This window comes from Diadema antillarum, unplaced genomic scaffold (genome assembly GCF_040938485.1).
Source record: "Diadema antillarum isolate AM-2024a unplaced genomic scaffold, OU_Dant_1.0 scf00000035, whole genome shotgun sequence".
Lineage (NCBI taxonomy): Eukaryota > Metazoa > Echinodermata > Echinoidea > Diadematoida > Diadematidae > Diadema > Diadema antillarum.
Genome location: NW_027270924.1, coordinates 1094642 through 1112983, shown reverse-complemented (window position 1 = coordinate 1112983; position 18342 = coordinate 1094642). Strand labels below are relative to the sequence as shown.

The following is an 18342-nucleotide window of genomic DNA, read 5'->3' as shown; positions in this document are numbered from 1 at the left end:
AAAATAATGTTGCCAAATATTATGATGATCTTGATGATTATGGTTATAGTGATGAAAATGATGGTGCTTTGATTCGGTCATAATGTGGAAAAGGAATAATATGAAACCGGTCTTAGAGAGGATGGCAGTTATAAAGATAATAAAGATGATCCTAAATATGATGATGATGAGGGTGATGGTGTTGGTGATGGTGATGGTGATGGTGATGTGATGGTGATGTGATGGTGATGTGATGGTGATGGTGATGGTGATGGTGATGGTGATGGTGATGGTGATGATGATGATCATGGTAATGATGAGGGTGATGGTGATGGTGATGGTGATGGTAGTGATGGTGATTGTGATGGTGATGGTGATGGTGATGGTGGTGGTGGTGGTGGTGATGATGATGATGCTGATGGTGATGGTGGTGGTGATAGTGATGGTGATGGTGGTAGTGATGTGATGCTGATGTGATGGTGATGGTGATGGTGATGATGATGGTGGTGGTAGTGGTGGTGGTGATGATGATGGTGGTGGTGATGGTGGTGGTGATGCTGATGGTGATGGTGATGGTGATGGTGATGGTGGTGGTGGTGGTGATGGTGATGTGATGTGATGCTGATGGTGATGGTGATGGTGATGATTGTGGTGGTGATGGTGGTGGTGGTGATGGTGATGGTGATGGTGATGGTGATGGTGATGGTGATGGTGATGGTGATGGTGATGGTGATGGTGATGGTGATGGTGATGGTGATGGTGATGTGATGGTGATGTGATGGTGATGGTGATGATCATGATCATGGTAATGATGAGGGTGATGGTGGTGGTGATGGTGACGGTGATGATGGTGATGTGATGGTGATGTGATGGTGGTGGTGGTGATGGTGGTGGTGATGGTGATGGTGATGGTGATGTGATGGTGATGTGATGGTGATGGTGGTGGTGGTGGTGGTGGTGATGGTTATGGTGGTGGTGGTGATGGTGATGTGATGGTGATGGTGATGGTGAGGGTGATGGTGATGGTGATGGTGATGGTGATGTGATGGTGATGGTGATGGTGGTGGTAGTGATGGTGATGGTGATGTAGATGGTGATGGCGATGGTTGTAATGATGGTAATGGTGGTAGTGATGAGAGAGGCAGGTGCATCAAAATAAAAAAAAAGACACATTGTGATGATAACTGACCTGCATTTCTGATACTGTATGTGTGTCTGCATATTTTTTACCTCCACTGAGGAAGGAGGTTAAGTGATCATTGGCGTTGGTTTGTCTGTTTGCAAAATAACTCGAAAAGTTGTGTATGGATTAAAATGAATCTTCCATGAAATGTCTATTAACACAAGGAACACCTCATTCAGTTTTGGTAGTGATCCGGGAAATTTTATCGATTTTTGAAGGATTTTTCATATTTTGGCATATAAGGTCAACAAACTTGGAGTTTAAACTGTGCGTACTGCAGGTTTACATACGCGCACTACAGTGCACGCTCTGCTCAGGCATAAAGCGCAGTGCAATGACGTAAACAAAAGGCTTCTATTTTGGGAAATAGATTGCATGCGTGAACAGGTGGAAATGAGTTGCTTTCTAGGTGGAGGTCTGCGCTCTCTGAGTGCTTGTCTAGTTGTTTGTGTTTTGTTCTGTTCTTGTGTCTTGATACTCTTACCCCATGATATATAATCCTTTATCCTGATGAAAGTGTGCAGTATTAATCATCCTCCTCCGCCTTAATTCTCCCGCTGCAGGAACTTCACAGGCGCCATCGAGCCTTCTTTAAGGACCTTCAGGACGCCTTTCAGAGACCAAGTCCAACAATGGCCCAGGCCTTCAAGAAGCACAAGAAGAACTTCCTCATCTATGGCTACTACTGCTCCATGATGCTCCACGCCCAGAATCACATCGAGAAGGTTTCAACAAACCAGACGGTTAGGATGAGGATCGAGGTTAGTCCCACGCACTGTCATTGACGTCATTGTGTTTCACCCAGAGACTGTGCTCTATCAACAGTCATCTACACAACTCCCTACTCATTAGTTATTGATGACTTGGGAGGTAACTACTGCTCTGGTTCTAATCAATAAGTGAGCGTCTTATTTAAAGTCATCAGGTTTTCTCAATGGCAAAGGATAGAACTTTTCACACACTGTCTCGGACACAGAGCTAGCTTGTGATGTGTTCATCGTACCAACCTGGGGCTTAAGTACGAGGACAAAGTCCCCTGTTGCTCATAGTCGGTGAAAGGATTTCATGGAAATCTTGTAATGGTACAAACAAAAATCACGCTTGACGTTTCCATGACAACAGACAAGCCTTTCCTTCATGTTCATTAGAAATGTGAAAGCCACCAGCTCTCATCCTAAAAAGAGCAGGAACATTTTGTAAACCAGTATTTAAACTGTTGAGGACGGTTTGATTATGTTACAACACGCATTTCCAATAGACACTTGCCCAAGTATACTCTGGACTCGTCTACAACGGGTTGATAATAGTCAGTCGATTCCTGGGCTGTTCATAGCAAATGTATAACAGAAATTGCTTGGGGAGTGGGGGGGGGGGAGGAAGGGAGCATTTTCACAGCCAATACAGTAATAGAGTTGTACCAACTCCCAGGTGCACATTTTCAGACCTGGAGATGTGACTTGTATTTGATATCTTATTGGTTAGCAGTAACCATCAAATACTGGTACTCAATTAGAAGGGGAAGCAAGTGGCAGAGTTTCTACTTCAGTGCGTGGGCAGGGCAGTGCAGTCACAGTTCAAATACAGTGCACTCCCGTTATAACAAACACGGTTATAACGAAATTCCGGTTACAACGAAGTAAGAATTTAGGCTGCAGCGTTATCAGCTCTGTGTTTTTTTACTGTTTATTTGTTCGGTTATAACGAAATTTCGATATAACGAAAGAAAGCTGTCGGCCCTGAGAACTTTGTTATGATGGGAGTCCACTGTACTCGTGACAAGTTCGTTAAGATTCGTCAAGTTCATCAAGATCTGGCCACCCATCACTGTCGTGATAAATTTCTAAATGTCCTGTCACAATTTCAACGTGATGTTTGTTGTTTTTACTACTTGGCTATTCGTAGGTATATTTAAGAAAAATATGATTCTTCATTTTGTACAAATCACGAAAACAAAAAAAGATGGTAAAGTGTGATAAAAGAGGCGTGGCATAGTGATATATCTATGACACAAAGATTTGCAAAGACTTGTGTGGACCTCCTCTGTGCTGCCGATTGTTTGCACGCATCTCTTTCTACTGTCAGCCTCATGTCGCCGGCAGATAAAGTCTGGTTTTACTTTTTTTGTCCGCAGGAGTGCCAGAGAATTGCAAATGATAACAAGTTCCGGCTCCGTGATCTTCTCAGCGTCCCTATGCAGAGGATACTCAAGTACCATCTTCTTCTTAAGGTGAGGCGATGTTTTATATATATGCCTTGCCTCATTTCCTGCAATGCAGTCAACGCTAGCACGGCCTGGCGAAGACTCGCCCTTGGTTCTCATTATTAAAACGTGAAGTGTTGCATAAAACGTGAAGTGCTGCACACTTGAAGTACTTGTTCGTATGACACTAAGTGTAGGTGAAACTGCTTGGACAGTAAAGACAGTGTATATGGTGTAACCAGAAGTTGGATGTTTTGTCATGTGTATTGTATGAGAGTTTTTGTTTATTTGTAGAAATTAGGTTCCCTTTTTGTAAAGGTTTTCTTTTTCTTCTCTTTTTTTTTTTAGGTAGAAATCAATTAGTGTATTTTATGTCAGACTCTGATACATTGTAGGTAGAAATCATTTAGTGTAGTTTACATCCTCCGATACATGTAGGTAGAAATCATTTAGTGCAGTTTATGTTCTCCAATGTTCATCAAGCACACACCTGTAGACATCTTCCTGTTATGGTTGCCCAAGTGTCAAATTTTTCCACAAACTACGTGTAGCTGTATGGCATGTAATTCAGTATAGGAATATATAAAGAAAGAAATGTCAGTCATATTCTTGTGAATACTGTAAAATGGCATTTTCTATTGGTGAATATGTTACAGTCTACCAGTTAAGTGTGGCGTACTGAAAAGTAAAATTGACTCTTATATTCTTTTTATTAGTGGCATCTCCTTCAGACAAATAACAAACAAAATAAGAACAAATGTGCCACATTCACCACTTGAGTGTCACATTATGTTATTATAGGATGCTGAGGTACAGCGTATGTTACGGCTCTGTTAACCCTTTGAGGACGGGCTAATTTTGCTACAGCACGCATTTCCCATAGGCCCCTGCCCGAGTATACTCGGGCCTCGTCCTCAACGGGTTAAGCTGTGATTTGCATGCCACGAGAGTCGGTCACTGCACGTGAAACTGATCCACAGTCACACGAGAATCCGAAAAAAAAGATGCATTGTGGCTCGAGTAGATGCCTTTACCTTGAATTTCACGGGACACCTTCTCAGAATGCAACAATTGCCTGTACCAAACCTCGCTGAGATATAGAACATTAGTTTCAGGAAATTCCAGCTCTTATTTATAATTGCCCTGTGGCTGCTGTTGTTGTGTTTGTTCTGAGTTTTTGTTTCGTCCGTGTTCTTTTTTAAGTATATTTTTCTGGAAGTGAGTTTGGTTTTGTCACTGCATCGAAAGGAAACTCCCAGCTTTCAAGACGTGCCGTTCTAAAGCACCACTTAACGGGAGTTTCAGCTTTGGAGGAGCGTGCCTGGTTCATTTGGCAAATGAGGCGATGTGAATGCATCCCTCGCAGATTTCCAATGGTGATTGTATTACGTCGTGGTATTTAGGACTGGCGTTGGCTTCGCAGATCTTTTTTGCAGCACGTCTTACCCTATCTGGATTACCTCTGTGGAACACACACAAACACACAAAACAAAAATATAAACAACCCTCATCTGTAGTAAAGAAAAAGTTGTATAAATAGGTTTAATAAGCATTATAGCAGCATGCCACAACAGTTCGTAACATGTACCTGCGATGCGTTTTTATGCCTCCGCCCGAAGGGTGCAGGAGGCATTATTTATGCATATGATGTCTTATGATTTTAACCTGACACGTCACCTTGTACGCAGTTCCATCACTTCAAGAATACTTTCAACTCTTTCAACTCATATCCTAACTGGCTGATTTCATTTCATTTCATTTTCATTTTTTTTTTTCTGCATGGTACAAGTAATCAGCTATGATCACTTTTGGAAATATACACATGGTTCATCATTATTCATGGCTATTTTGCACATGAAAGGTAAGTAAATCATTGTGACAGAGAATAGAGATATGATAATAGACAAAAAAACTGATAACAGTAACAACAAGATCAATAGACACAATAAAATTGATTGTAGAAAAGAGTGAAAACTTTGCTTGAAAGGTCTGATAACTAGATTTGTACAACTGTAGTACGCAAAATGTATGTTTATACGTGTATTTGAACATTAGGAATACCAGTCTATTTGGACATAATGATTCAGTTTGTTTTCCACTTTACAACCTGTTCATATTTTTAGTAATTAAAATGATGCAGCGGGGATTTTTCTTACATTTCATGTTATCATTTCCTTGCGTAAGGAATTCATGTAAATCTACCACATGCAAAAATCATATTAACACGGGTGTGCATGTGTTCAGAGACTCCAACCCCAAGCACCTTCTGATCTGGAGATTCTCCCGCCTGAAACCCCTAGCAAACGGGAGACTCCAAGTTGATGTGTGCGAAGTGCAAAGTTCCTAGGGTACTAGAGGCTTTCTAGTGCTATCTAAAGCTTATTTTTTCAACATATGATAGCAATAATTAAGAAATCCTTTCCAACCTGAGACACAGAGCCAGGGCGGGAGAATTAAATCTCAAGCGGGAGAACGGGATATTTAGCAAAAATGGGAAACGGGAGAGTTGGAGTCTCCGTGTGTTGTCAACTATAGTGAAGGGATATGTGACAGTAATGTTGGGATTTACTGTATGAGAGATCAATCAAAACAAATTGCATCCCGTTTATCGCCGTATACATGTACATTTTCTCAGCAAGGGGCTTTTGTAGGAAATGCAATGCCTACATGTACATGTATACTTTCGGCTCATGGAAACCACATGCGTAAGTTACCAAGTTTCACTTATATGTCACAAACATATTAAAGGAAGGCATCAGGCATGTAATTTAACATCTCCAAGAAAAACAAAGTTTTTGTTCGAGAAAAGGAATTGCATATGACTGAGGAGGACTGAGAAGATTAACTGATGATTCTTCAGTCCCACATACCTGAATCTGTGTTACTTGACTTTTTTTTCTTTTTTTTTCACTTTGCGTGGTCTTCAGCGAGTACCTGAATTATTTGCTTTGTTTGCTTTGTGTGCAAAATGTGTATACATTGTACATGTGTCTGTATGCATTTGTGCTTTTGTTTGTGTATTTGTTGTTGTTTTCTGCCAGTTTTAGCCATTAAAGATTTGTATTATTTTTAGGTGTTTTTTTTTCCTTATTTATTGTTAAGATTCCTTGCAATATACCCATAATTACTTTCTCTGTAGCAGCGTGTGACACTGGCTTCCAAGGTTGATTCCCTCATTGTGTAAATCAATTGAATTAGCTGTCAGATACATACAAGTATGATGATGACATTGGGGGGAGGGGGAGAGGGAGTACATGTAGGACCTAGTGTCGATTTATCTTTAGTTTGGAGTGCTGTTCCACTCCATTTTCCAGTACGCTCTAATATGGGTAGGTTTCATTGAAAGTGGACATTGAGAGGAAGAGTTATGGTACTTTGTACGGTCAAGCTCTCATGATTTTACATTACAGTGATATTTCAGTTGCAACTGCATGCATAAATGAGGATAAGGACACATTGTCAATGCCTTTTGAGTCTTCAGTTCAGTTTGACATAATTTATATCAACTCTTTAGTACATGTATATTCTGTTATACTGTATTGAAAGTGGAATACAGAAATGACACTGAACAGAAGCGAAGAGCACTGAAGTCTTTCTGTGATCGGCTCACAAATCTTCTCAAAGTTTTCATTCTCGTTTCATTTGAAATTGGATTGAATGACTTGTACACTTCCCCGGAAGATGTCGTGTTTTTGATATTCTAGAGCAATTATATGGTGAAGAGGTGTCAGATATGACATTGTTGACCAAACACACAATCTTTATGATGTATTTGCGTGTACAAACCAGTTAGAGATTTGGTGAGGTAATGACGTAATCAGGTCATCTTATTTGCGTATGCTGTGGTCATGAATATCCATCATTTCATTCATGTTGGAAGGGAGTTATTACCTATTTTAGATAATTGCTGTCTCTCTGCGTTGAAGGCTTACCACCATGCTGTAAACATACAAGGTAGTAACTTTTACTTGAGAAATGCCAACATGCTGCAAGCTCTTGTGCAAGTGTAAAAGTAGCCAAAACACAATATTTTCGCGGCATGAAATTTTCGCGAATTGGAGCCGACGGCCTTTTTCGCAGCATGAAATTTTCGCGAGTAGCCTCTATCATTCAATGTGTGTAGTGTAGACAGGAACTTCCATGTGCATTTTAATTTCACGAATCTTGGCTCTCGCGAACTTCATGAAATTAAAATACACACGAACAATCTTCACTTTACAGAATTTCATTCCAGCAGTAGTTGTTTAATTTAATCATATTTTTCTGTTTTCTGTTTTCTTTTTCTTTTTTGCTTACAGGAACTTGTGAAGCACACGGACAAGAAGCACAGAGAGAGGAAAGAACTGGACGAGGCCCTTGACGAAATGCAGGTATGGAAATGCGCTTGGCCCCTTTCCCAGGTTCTCTCTCCTACTTTCAGTGCATGTGTATAGAGGGCAGTATTCAATCTCTGGCTTTTTATTGCCAATTGCAATCATCCTGCCGCATGCGGCATTGCCCTAAATTGAGTCAGCATTCATGCAGTTCAGTTCAATTTTCATATTTCTCATAAAGGTACTGTTTACCATTGGGAGCAGTGATTTAAAAAGTGTTCAGGGTACCACATTTGATGTATATGTGTAGGTCAGTTGTGTCACAAGACATCCTACCATTTACCATGTATTAAGGAGATATCACTGTTTTTCTCACTAACCAGAGAACTAATAATACCAAATACAAAAGATGAAGAGAGAGAGAGAGAGAGAGAGAGAGGGAGGAGGGAAAAATATGTGTATTTATTTATGTAAGGTGAACCATAGTTGTTACCTTTGTTTCATTTGCTGTCAGAAATGGTGATAATCATTGCATATTTTGCATTTTACTCTGCAAGAATTGTATAGCGTAGAACTATTACAAGTATTCAATTTAGACATGCATACACAAAAAAAATGGTAACGTACAATCACCGAGTGATCAGTGATCAAGTTCATGCAAATTGACAGGCATGATCAAGATTGCCTGTGTACATGATCAGGCAAATTGTATTGATGTGAAACCAAGAAACAATAAACAAAACACAATAGAAAGAGAAGGCGGAAAACATGATACAATAGGCTTTCATGGAAAGAGCTGCCGAGATGCCAGCCTTTGATTTATAATGATAAAGCATGGCAAAGAGTTAAAGCAGGATTTAGCACCCGTGAGTTTCCACTGTACTTGCACTTTTGTTGTAGGCTCTGAATGAGAATGAGCAACCAGTGACGATGCTTATATGTAATGAAAAAACAAACGACAACAAATGAATAGGATGAAGTCAGTTTGTTGCAATGCCATTGTAAACTATGCTTATCTTTTGTGATGGATTGATGAGTTATAAATGTAAAGGTCGTTCAGGTCTTTGCGTGGAAGTAAAATGGGTATTGTGTGCCAGTGAGAGGACTGTGAATAGTAGCAATGTTTATTATAAACCTGTTGAGGACGGTGTGATTTTGCTACACCATGCATTTCCCATAGACGCTTGCCCGAGTATACTCGGGACTTGTCCTCAACGGGTTAAAGGACAAATCCACATTCGTGTACAATGTACATGTGGATTGAGTGAATGCAGCACTATTAGTAGAACTTGGATCAGTGAAAGTTTGGAGAAAATCTGACAATCCATTCAAAAGTTATGAATTTTTATCAAGATATCTGCGCAGTCACTGCTGGATGAGTAGACTACTACAGTGTATGATGTCACGTACATAGAATGATAACATTGAAAATACAAGCAGAATTTCACAAAATTGTATTTTTTGAAAGAAAGTGTCATTTCCTTGACTTGTCACTGACGTATGCTAAGGGTAATATTATTCCCACTGCCTTCTGAAAGAGGCAAGTCAAGTGTTCTTGTATTATGCAAGAAAAGTGAAAGTATGTTGATTTTTCTTTATACATGTATTTTCTTTATATCGTTGTACACATATGACATCTCAAGCTGTAGTAGTCTTCTCATCCAGCAGTGACTGACTAGAAACTTCCAAAATTTTGAACGGATTGTCAGATTTTCCTCAAACTGTCACTTTAGATGTGTTCTACTGATATTGCTTCATTCACTCAATCCACATGTCTACGAAGGTGGACTTGTCCTTTAAATTTGAATTCTCTTCTATATGTTCTTATGTTTTTTGTGCATCTGTTTTCTCCTTGGCAAGGATCTGTCGCTGTATGTGAATGAGGTGAAGAGAGACTACGAGATCATGCAGACCAACGAGGCGATTCAAGGAAGGTAATTTTAGAAATCGAAAGAGACTTTTCCACGTGCAAAAAGTTATTTTGGGTGATGATAAGGGAGGTAAAAGCATTTTTAAAGGGAAAGTATAGTATTGGTGGAGATGAGGATTAGGCTTTTAACCACTCATGAAATAGTACTGAGCATACCATTCTAAGAAGAATTCAACGTTTATTTGATGAAAATCGGTTTTGGAATGGCTGAGACATCCAAAAACAATGTAAAACAGAGCGATCATAATAAAAGGTGGGTCCCACCTTCTATTAGGATCGCTCTGTTTTGGATATCTCAGCCATTTCAAAACCAATTTTCATCAAATAAACGTCGAATTCCTCTTGGTATTACATGCTCTTTCACATTTCATGAGAGGTTTCTCATTATCTCACCAAAATATGCTAGAAACCTGAAGTTAGGTCTCAACCAAAACTATATGATCCCTTTAATAGCGATGTAGTAGTGCCACCAAAGTCTAGAGTACAATGATGAAAGTATTGACGTGCCTGTATGACGCTATTGAAATGGTGATTAATTCTTGCTGTTTTTATGTCATTTCATCCCAGGTTTTATCATTAAATTGTTTTGATAGATGTAAGTGTAATAGTGATTTATTTGTAGTGCAAAGTGTACTTGTTTTTTTTCAATTTATGTATGAATGAATGTATATATGTATAAGTGTGTATGTATGTATGTGTTTATTCATTCTTTTATGTATGAATTGTTTTTGTTTTGTTTTTCATTTTTAGTTTGGTGAACTACAAAGGAGTGAATCTGAACGAGTACGGACGAAATCAGAAGGACGGGGAGCTGAAGATTCGGCTATCCGGGGGCAACAAGCGGTAGGGTTTTCGTGTCGGCCATGAACATGGTCATGCTCAACGCATAGAGTCGAGCCTCGTTCACATCATATGGAGATGTCTGTGCCTTGATGTTTTGGGCTTGTATTGTTAGGTTGTATCTGTTTGTTTTTTTCTTGTTTAAAACTATGCTAAATGTAGATAGCGCTTGAAGATGCCAGGGCAAGTTTGAAATAACATAGTATTTTAAAGATAATGAAATTATTTGCATATGAAATGCCGTGCCTACAGTGTATCATATGAGTGCATCATTTGATGATAAGAACAGACTGGGACAGTCTACAGTACTTTCTAGCTAGCCCACAACAACAAATGCCAAATTATGTTACTCTTTTTGCAGTATTTTGTACTGTTTTTGTAGTATTTTGTAGCCAAAAATGTTGCAGGTTTCATGGAAAATGCTGGGTGTTTTTTTTTTTTTTTCTGAATTGTATCACTACACATGCCTATTGTAGGAAAGGTTCATATTGGAGCCACTTGAATACAGTCTTTAAACAAACTCAATGCAGATGTCAGAGTGACTTACAATTTTGGCAGGAAAAAAAAGAGAGAGAGAGAGAGAGATTAGCAGTGAATATGCAATCATAGAGACACCTATCCAGGTCACTTGGCCTAGCAAAATATACAAATTTCCGTACATGATTGTGAGTGATTTAGTATCTAAAAATCGCTGTATGATCCTATGTTCTCCATTGTTTAGGTTCTTGTCCGAACCAGGGTGGGTAAGAAGATTTATGTCTGTGCGGTGTATGCAGACTTTTTCTTTCCCTGTTAAAGGTTTAAGAATTAGCATTTCCGTAGAGATGATATTAATTTTGTTAATGCAGGAAGTTGAATAGCTCACGTGACGCACCAGAGGCATATCCTCTACTAAAATCGCTTCTGCCTCTGAACATTTTTCTGCTTCCCCCCAACAGTCAGATGAACGCAAGGTACTGCTTTCTCTTCGACAAGGTTATGCTGATCTGCAAGAGTGGAAGAGTAAGTGCTGGTATTTCTTGACCCTTTTTCTAGTACTTTTTTTACCTTTTTTCCCCTATTTTTTCTCTTTGATTCTGTCTTTTTTTTATGTGTTTGTGTGTTTGTGTATGTATGGATTATTTCTGTCCATATGTCTTGTACTCTCGTGGTTTGAAAGCGTTGTAGGTGATACATCCATTGACGTTTGATTTTTTTTTCAGCAGCATCACGAGTATTAATATTAGATATAATTTTGGTACTGGGTTTATAGAAGGAAGGCTTACCTTTAGACATGAGAACGGAGGCTTTCATAGATTTGACTAATCCACAAAGAAAAAAAAAAACCAACAAACAAATTTACATCATTACTAGTTTTCTTCAAACTTAAATGTCTGTGGGAAACATAAGGCAGATACTAAAAGATACATGAGTATCCCCCCCACCTGTTTTTTTAACAGTTTCTGATTTTTTCACAGATTCTTTGCTTAGTGTGTCACAGATGGTTGCATCTCAATCAAATGCCATACTTTTTTATATGTGTTTGTGTGTCCAATTGCCTACAATGAAAATATCTGGGGTAAAATTTATGTTTCTTGAAATTATGTATCTTTTGTGATATATTTTGTTGTTGCTGGGAAAATAGCAAATATTTACTTTGTAGAGCTTTGGATTTAACTTGCTATAAAAGTATCTGTGAACTTCAGAAAGAAAATTAGAGTATTAAAAGTATCAAGCAAAAAACAGATCATGTGTGCTAACAATTCAGGATTTTCAGAGGAAATCTCTGGGCATTTGCTGCATGCTCTTCAGCTGTCTCTGATGAAGAGGCTGTGATGTGGCTGGCTGGTAGACTCGTTATCCTGTTCATGCAAAATGCCACCAGAAAAATATCTGTATTGATGCACAAGTCTGTAGAAGCTGTATGCATGTGATTGTTGAAGGTCATTCATTTAAAAAGCCATCGTAAAATTATCGTGATTTGATACCTCGATATGATTGGTATAGGCTTTTGACAAGAAACGCCAGTATAGAAAATGATGTAACATAGTGGTGTAACTGTGATTGGCAATGGCTGTTCACAACACAATGCCAGCCTGAAGTTTAGTATAAGTTTGAAACATGTGATCAGGTATTTAAAGGTATTGCACAAGAACTGCTCTCAGAAATTCTGCGAGTAAGACGTGTGTGTGTTACAGGTAACGGCTATTCTCAAGAAATGCCATAATGATGATGATATCAGGGGTCAGATCTGTACAGGTCATGGTCCAGGGACGCATTATAAGAGGCGAAGAAAGGGGTAGCGTGTAGATGCACCAGGGCAATAATCCACATTTGCACGGACTCCATCAGTAGAACAGAACTTTTTTTTTGTAACCAGAGAATGCTGAGATCATCTTGTGCAAGAGCCTGGAAAAGCAAAATGACCTCATGATTATCCATAGCCATTCAGCATGGGATAGTGTTCATTTTTTTTTTTTTTTTTACAACATGCATTACATAATGCTCCTGGAAACATCAATATCTATTCATTTTTCTGAGGCAATGACATGCTGAAGTGAGCAATTTCTGAAAAAAAAAAAAATCTCCTCTCTACCCCTCTAGATCTCTCGCTATAGCTCGCTGAATCTCTGTCAGATATGTATTCAAGTAGTGCTTGCTAGAGAGCATGGACATACAATACATATTGTATGTTGTAGCCCATGAAACGATTAACATTGTACTTTGTTTGAATTTGCTGATTTTTTCCAAACTTTGAGACTATTGACTTTGTAATGAGATCTCCGCAGTCAGCCTATATGCTTTCTTGCTACATACTGAGGAAAAGGGAAATAAAAAGTCTGCATCTTCGCAGCATTTTAGATGGTAAGAAAAGCACATCAAATTGCCGCAGACTATTAATGTACTCCTGCAGAAATGACATAATTTTGTATTTGAAATAAAAAAAACCAACAACATCAAATTCATTAATGTATTGGATTTACATGGTAATGCATCTATTGGAAATATGCACACATCTCATCTATGCTCTATGATTGATGTTGCATTGTGTTCCTTATAGTAACTGTCTAGTATACTTCGTATGCCCGACATTTTCATGCTGTTGAGGTTTTTATGTACATGTATACTCCTCGAAGTGTTCTTCTTTGGCAGTAGCAGGATAATGCATGTCACATTAACCAGAGATTTATTTCAATTTCCTCCTTAAAAAGAAAAACCAAACAAACAAAAACCACGAAGTATATTGCTTTTGATTTTCCTGGCGGAAGTACCTTTCTGATTTTATAACTTTGTTTTGATGTATGAGGTTTGCCATGACCCTTGATAAGAAACTCACTCTTCAGAGTCAGAAGTGCCTGCGAACAACATTCACCGACGTCAGAGCAACTTTGACAGAAAATTCTATTCTACTCCTCAAATCAATTGTAAATCGACCTCTCAAAATGCAGAAGCACTCTTGGAGAATAATGAAAGAGAAATCATTAATCTGAAATATGCTGCAAAATCCTGATATTAAAGAGACCAGTCGTGAGTCATCTTTGTCATGGCAGGATAAAGGGAAAGAAATTGCACATTCTTATGAAAAGGTACGAGTCGAGTCGAGAGAATGAATAAATAACTAAAGTTAACAAATTTTTCCCTGCTCTGGACAGCGATTTTAAGCATGTCTCAAAATGTTATGCTTCTTTATCATATGTTTGTGATTCGAGGTATATTTTTGTGGAAAAACTAAGGGGAAAAAAGAAAAATATACAAATATATGTACACTCTACTGCAAGAAGAACACTTCCCATTAAACAAAATAGTGCATAAAACTATTCTGTTGTAGTGTAGTGTTAACGTCTCTTAAAAAGTAGTTTGCTCTGTTATTTTTCCATTGTAGTTCTGTCCATTTATTTCTCAGTCAATCTCTCTAATGTGCGATATATGAAATTGGACACCTCTCTATTCTTCATTCTAGCTGAACGTGGAAAAGTTATGGGTAGGTACTCTTTGCTGACTAAACCCAAAAAAAGATAAAAAGAAAAAAAATAATAAACCTGCGGAATGCCCTCTTGTTGTTGTTGAGATTTTTTTCTTTTCATCATCCCTACGAACAAACATCTTGACACTTCAGAATGCTCTCAGCAAACTCTTCCCTCTGGCCTGTGACCCCTGTCTCCTGATGCTGTACATACTACCCCACCTCACATCTGCCTATGGTCTAATAGCATGGATTTATTAAATCGAATCATGCATGCACTGCTGCTAACTCTTGTTTCTTGTTCCGTCTTTTTTTTTTCCCTCCCCCTTTAAATCCTTATTTATTGTCCTCCAGTCCCGTCGGAATCTTGTTTATGTACAATGCCAATAGCCTTCCAAGTCTGTGGTCTTGAGACAGTTAATCCTATCCTGTAGGCACACCAAATTGGCATGATTGTATGTAGACTGTGTATAGTATAATGTTGTCATGATGTCTGTAGCATGGTGTACCTTACAAATTCCCAGTCGTGAGCTTCGTACCTAGCCCGTCCCCCCTTTTTTTTTTGCATCTTTTTTTAATCAACTATTTTTAAAATTCACGAAAAAAAGTAGTCCATTGTAGTAGATTGGTTGCTTTTGATATTTTGCAGTAGCGTGTGTGTTCATTGAGAACAAAGACTCGCAATTATGCATGTGGTGGTATTAAAGGGGGATTCTTCCCTAAAGATTATGTTGTTTTTGTATGTAAAAGAAAAAGTAGAGGAGTAAATCAGTGAAAATTTGGGGGGGAAAATCAGACACACTAAAAAAGTTATGAACTGAATAAAGTTCAGAGGGCAAGACAAACTGGCAACTCTGTGTGATGTAGATGTTGAGTAACTCTCCATTTGTTTTGTACACAAAATTTCACTAAAAGTTTCCTCAAATATTTTGGCACAGATAGAACCTATCAACCAAGGATGACATGCAAAAACGTATTATTCTTATCATTTACCAAGAACAGGTCTAAAGAATGTTTTTCTTCTCGTGAGAAAAATGACAATTACTAAAAGTTCGTGTAGAAAACAGGTGGAGAGCTATGTCACACAGACTTGCCAATTTGTCTTACTACACTGTATCTAAACTTTATCAATTCATAACTGTCTTTGTGTGTCTGATATTTCTCCATATTATCACTGATCTCATCTGACCCCCGTGTTGTCATACTTAGCAACATAATCTTAGTGTAGGATTCCCCTTTGAAGAGGCAATACATGTGTGGAGGAAGTAAGAGAGAAAAGTTTCAGAGTTGTGTGACTAAGAGTCATGAAGAGATAGGTAGAGGATTTGTTGACTTGCTTTTAGGTGTTACAAGATAAATGAATTGCTCCCTCTATAGTTCTAAGCATAAAGTTTCAAACCGAAGGTTTGTCCGCCAGTGAATAATGTCTTGAAACTGGAGAGAGATATGATTGAAACAATTTGAGAACTCTGTGATTAAAGTTTGTTGGTACTAACTGTACTTGTTTAAAGTCCAGGTAAGTTTTGTATTAAGATCCCCGGTAGGTTAAAAGAGGAAAAAACACAAAAAGATGTGTGATGTAGTAAAGTTACATTTCAATGTCTTGAGACACATTGATACACTGGTTGACCTGTTGCTCTATCAGTATATGACCTTCTGGTTTTATCCGTTGTGATCATGTGACTGGAGATTTATCCTGATGTTTTGACTGAGTCATGTGATCGGACCTTATTTGCAATATTTTCAGCACATATAATTATTCACCACTTTTCCAAACTAAATGAACTGAATAAGTAAAGAAAAAAAAGTGTTGGTATGGCAATATCAAAATGCACTCAACTGACTCACCATTGCTGGTTGAATATGTTAGAACTCCCTTTAAACATTTAGTGCTTAAGAAAACATCATCACACTCAAAAATTTGTGGCAGAGCTTATTAATGCAAGTGCACTTCTGGTACTAGTATGCCTCTGCCCCAAAGATGCTGGACATTGTAATGTTTTGAGTTTGTTTCTGCTTCTGTTTTTGTACACAATGAGCTCAATTGATTAGATTTCGGATGTGCTCCAGAGTTGAATTTAAGGATGCCATTATGTATTCGTTTAAAATATTTACTAACATCAAAGAGGATATAGTGTTTACATCTAATACGATATTCACTGCATAATCGGGCACCTGACAATTGGGGACATCAGTTAAAATGACAAATGCCTCCCGAAACATTTCCAGTGCACGCTTTTTTCACTTGATAATTCGACACGGGCCTACGATAAATGGGATGCTGTTTTTTTCAAGTGATCTTTATTTTCTTTTTCATACTTTACACACACACAAAAAAAAAGCTACCAAAACCCAATACAACTTTACAAAGATTCCCTATCAGTTGCTGCTTCAATATGCATAGGGTACTTGCAAAACAAGTTTTGGACTAATCAGTTTGGGACCTTCATCAAGTAAAACCACTAACTTAAGCTATTTTATGCTTCGCGAAGCTTCACCATGTGCGTGTGGCGAGCTAGCTCAATGAACATTCGATCTGATGTTGACGACACATGTGTATAAAGTCCATGGTCGGCTGGAGCTCGGTAACATGTCATAAAAGCTACAATCAAATGCAAGTCGGGAATATCAACAGCTGGTCAGATTTCATTATGTATTTCCCATCGACATGAATTTGATAGTAATTTATTGTGGTCCAAAAAGGATGAGTTTTTTTCTAGCTACATATAGGCTCAGTGATTGAATGAACCCTCCCTTGACATTCCCACATCAATTCTGTGTAATCATTGTCTATGGATATGGATTTACTGTAAAAGTGGTTTCTTTCACGGTGGTTTTATTTTCGTGCTTTTCGCGCTTTGAGGTTCAACTGCGAATTTAACATCACGCGAAAATGTTTTGAACTCGTCGCTTGTTTTACAACGCTATCATTACCGACGGCAAATTTAAACACACGTGAAAAAGCTGGCACCGATGGAAACCGCGAAAGTTTCTGTACACGAAAGAAACCACTTTTACAGTATATGGAACATTCTGCATGCCCAAGCTATGAATAATCACTGGAAAAGAAATACAGCGATAAGGCAAGCGAGAACAAAATTAAGAGGGACTCTTTTTTTAAAATAAATTGATCACTTTTCAGTGTATGTCTTCTGAGTTCAAACATACATCATTGTGCGCATGACAGATTGTCATTAGGGTGTGGGAGTGTGCGTAGGGTCAACAACATTCTGCCATGCGCAGGGAAGTGCGTTAACAACAATAAGTGACAGAAGAACCTGGCTGCATTTACTCGATGGTCAATGGTAATACGAGATCTTGAGGGGAGGGATATAACAGTCGGGTGGTGCATGTTACAAAATGTACATGTGTGTACTATCGATGCCTTGAGTGTATCATCGCAAAATCAGGCACCCTGCTTTAAGGGGTGTTTTTGCGACTCCCATCCTATCCCAATTATGCGGTGAGTATTATACTAGACTGACTTTATTCATGTTCTGTTTGTTTTATTAGGCGATTTTACATTCAAAATGACTGTGTTTTTTTAAAGGTTGATTCTCTCACAACGCTTCATATAAAAGCGCCATCATCTCATCAAAATCGTGCAACCATGACTGAAAATCTACATTTAATGCTTCATATGCAGGGTTTCTCATAGAGGCCCTTGTACATTTCATTTTGCAAGACAAAGGACCCCATCATTAAGATCTTTGTATTGATATTCTTTTCAAATTGTAAAAATGGTAGTAAATCACAGCATTAAGCATTTGATTTTTCTTTTTCATCCAACATGCGAAGTCATCTATATTTTCAGATTTCTTTTGTTTTGCTAGCAGGCATATCCGTGCTTCACATTCATAGAATGAGAGATGTCAACATCCTAAACAGTGATATTAGAGCAAAGTGCCTGTGATGTACAAGTGGTGGTTCATTTTTTGAAACAGAGAGAGGGCA

At 38.4% G+C, this 18342-nt stretch overlaps 1 protein-coding gene across 1 annotated transcript in view; it reads left to right on the top strand.

Annotated features, from left to right (window-relative positions):
* Positions 1 to 18342, top strand: part of LOC139744481 (guanine nucleotide exchange factor VAV2-like) — a 65269-nt gene that overhangs the window by 15758 nt on the left and 31169 nt on the right. The window contains exons 7-13 of the mRNA XM_071654918.1: positions 1726 to 1923; positions 3294 to 3389; positions 7661 to 7732; positions 9536 to 9609; positions 10356 to 10448; positions 11384 to 11447; positions 14386 to 14406. Of these exons, the coding sequence (XP_071511019.1) occupies positions 1726 to 1923; positions 3294 to 3389; positions 7661 to 7732; positions 9536 to 9609; positions 10356 to 10448; positions 11384 to 11447; positions 14386 to 14406 (618 nt within the window). The remainder of the gene's footprint in view (positions 1 to 1725; positions 1924 to 3293; positions 3390 to 7660; positions 7733 to 9535; positions 9610 to 10355; positions 10449 to 11383; positions 11448 to 14385; positions 14407 to 18342) is intronic.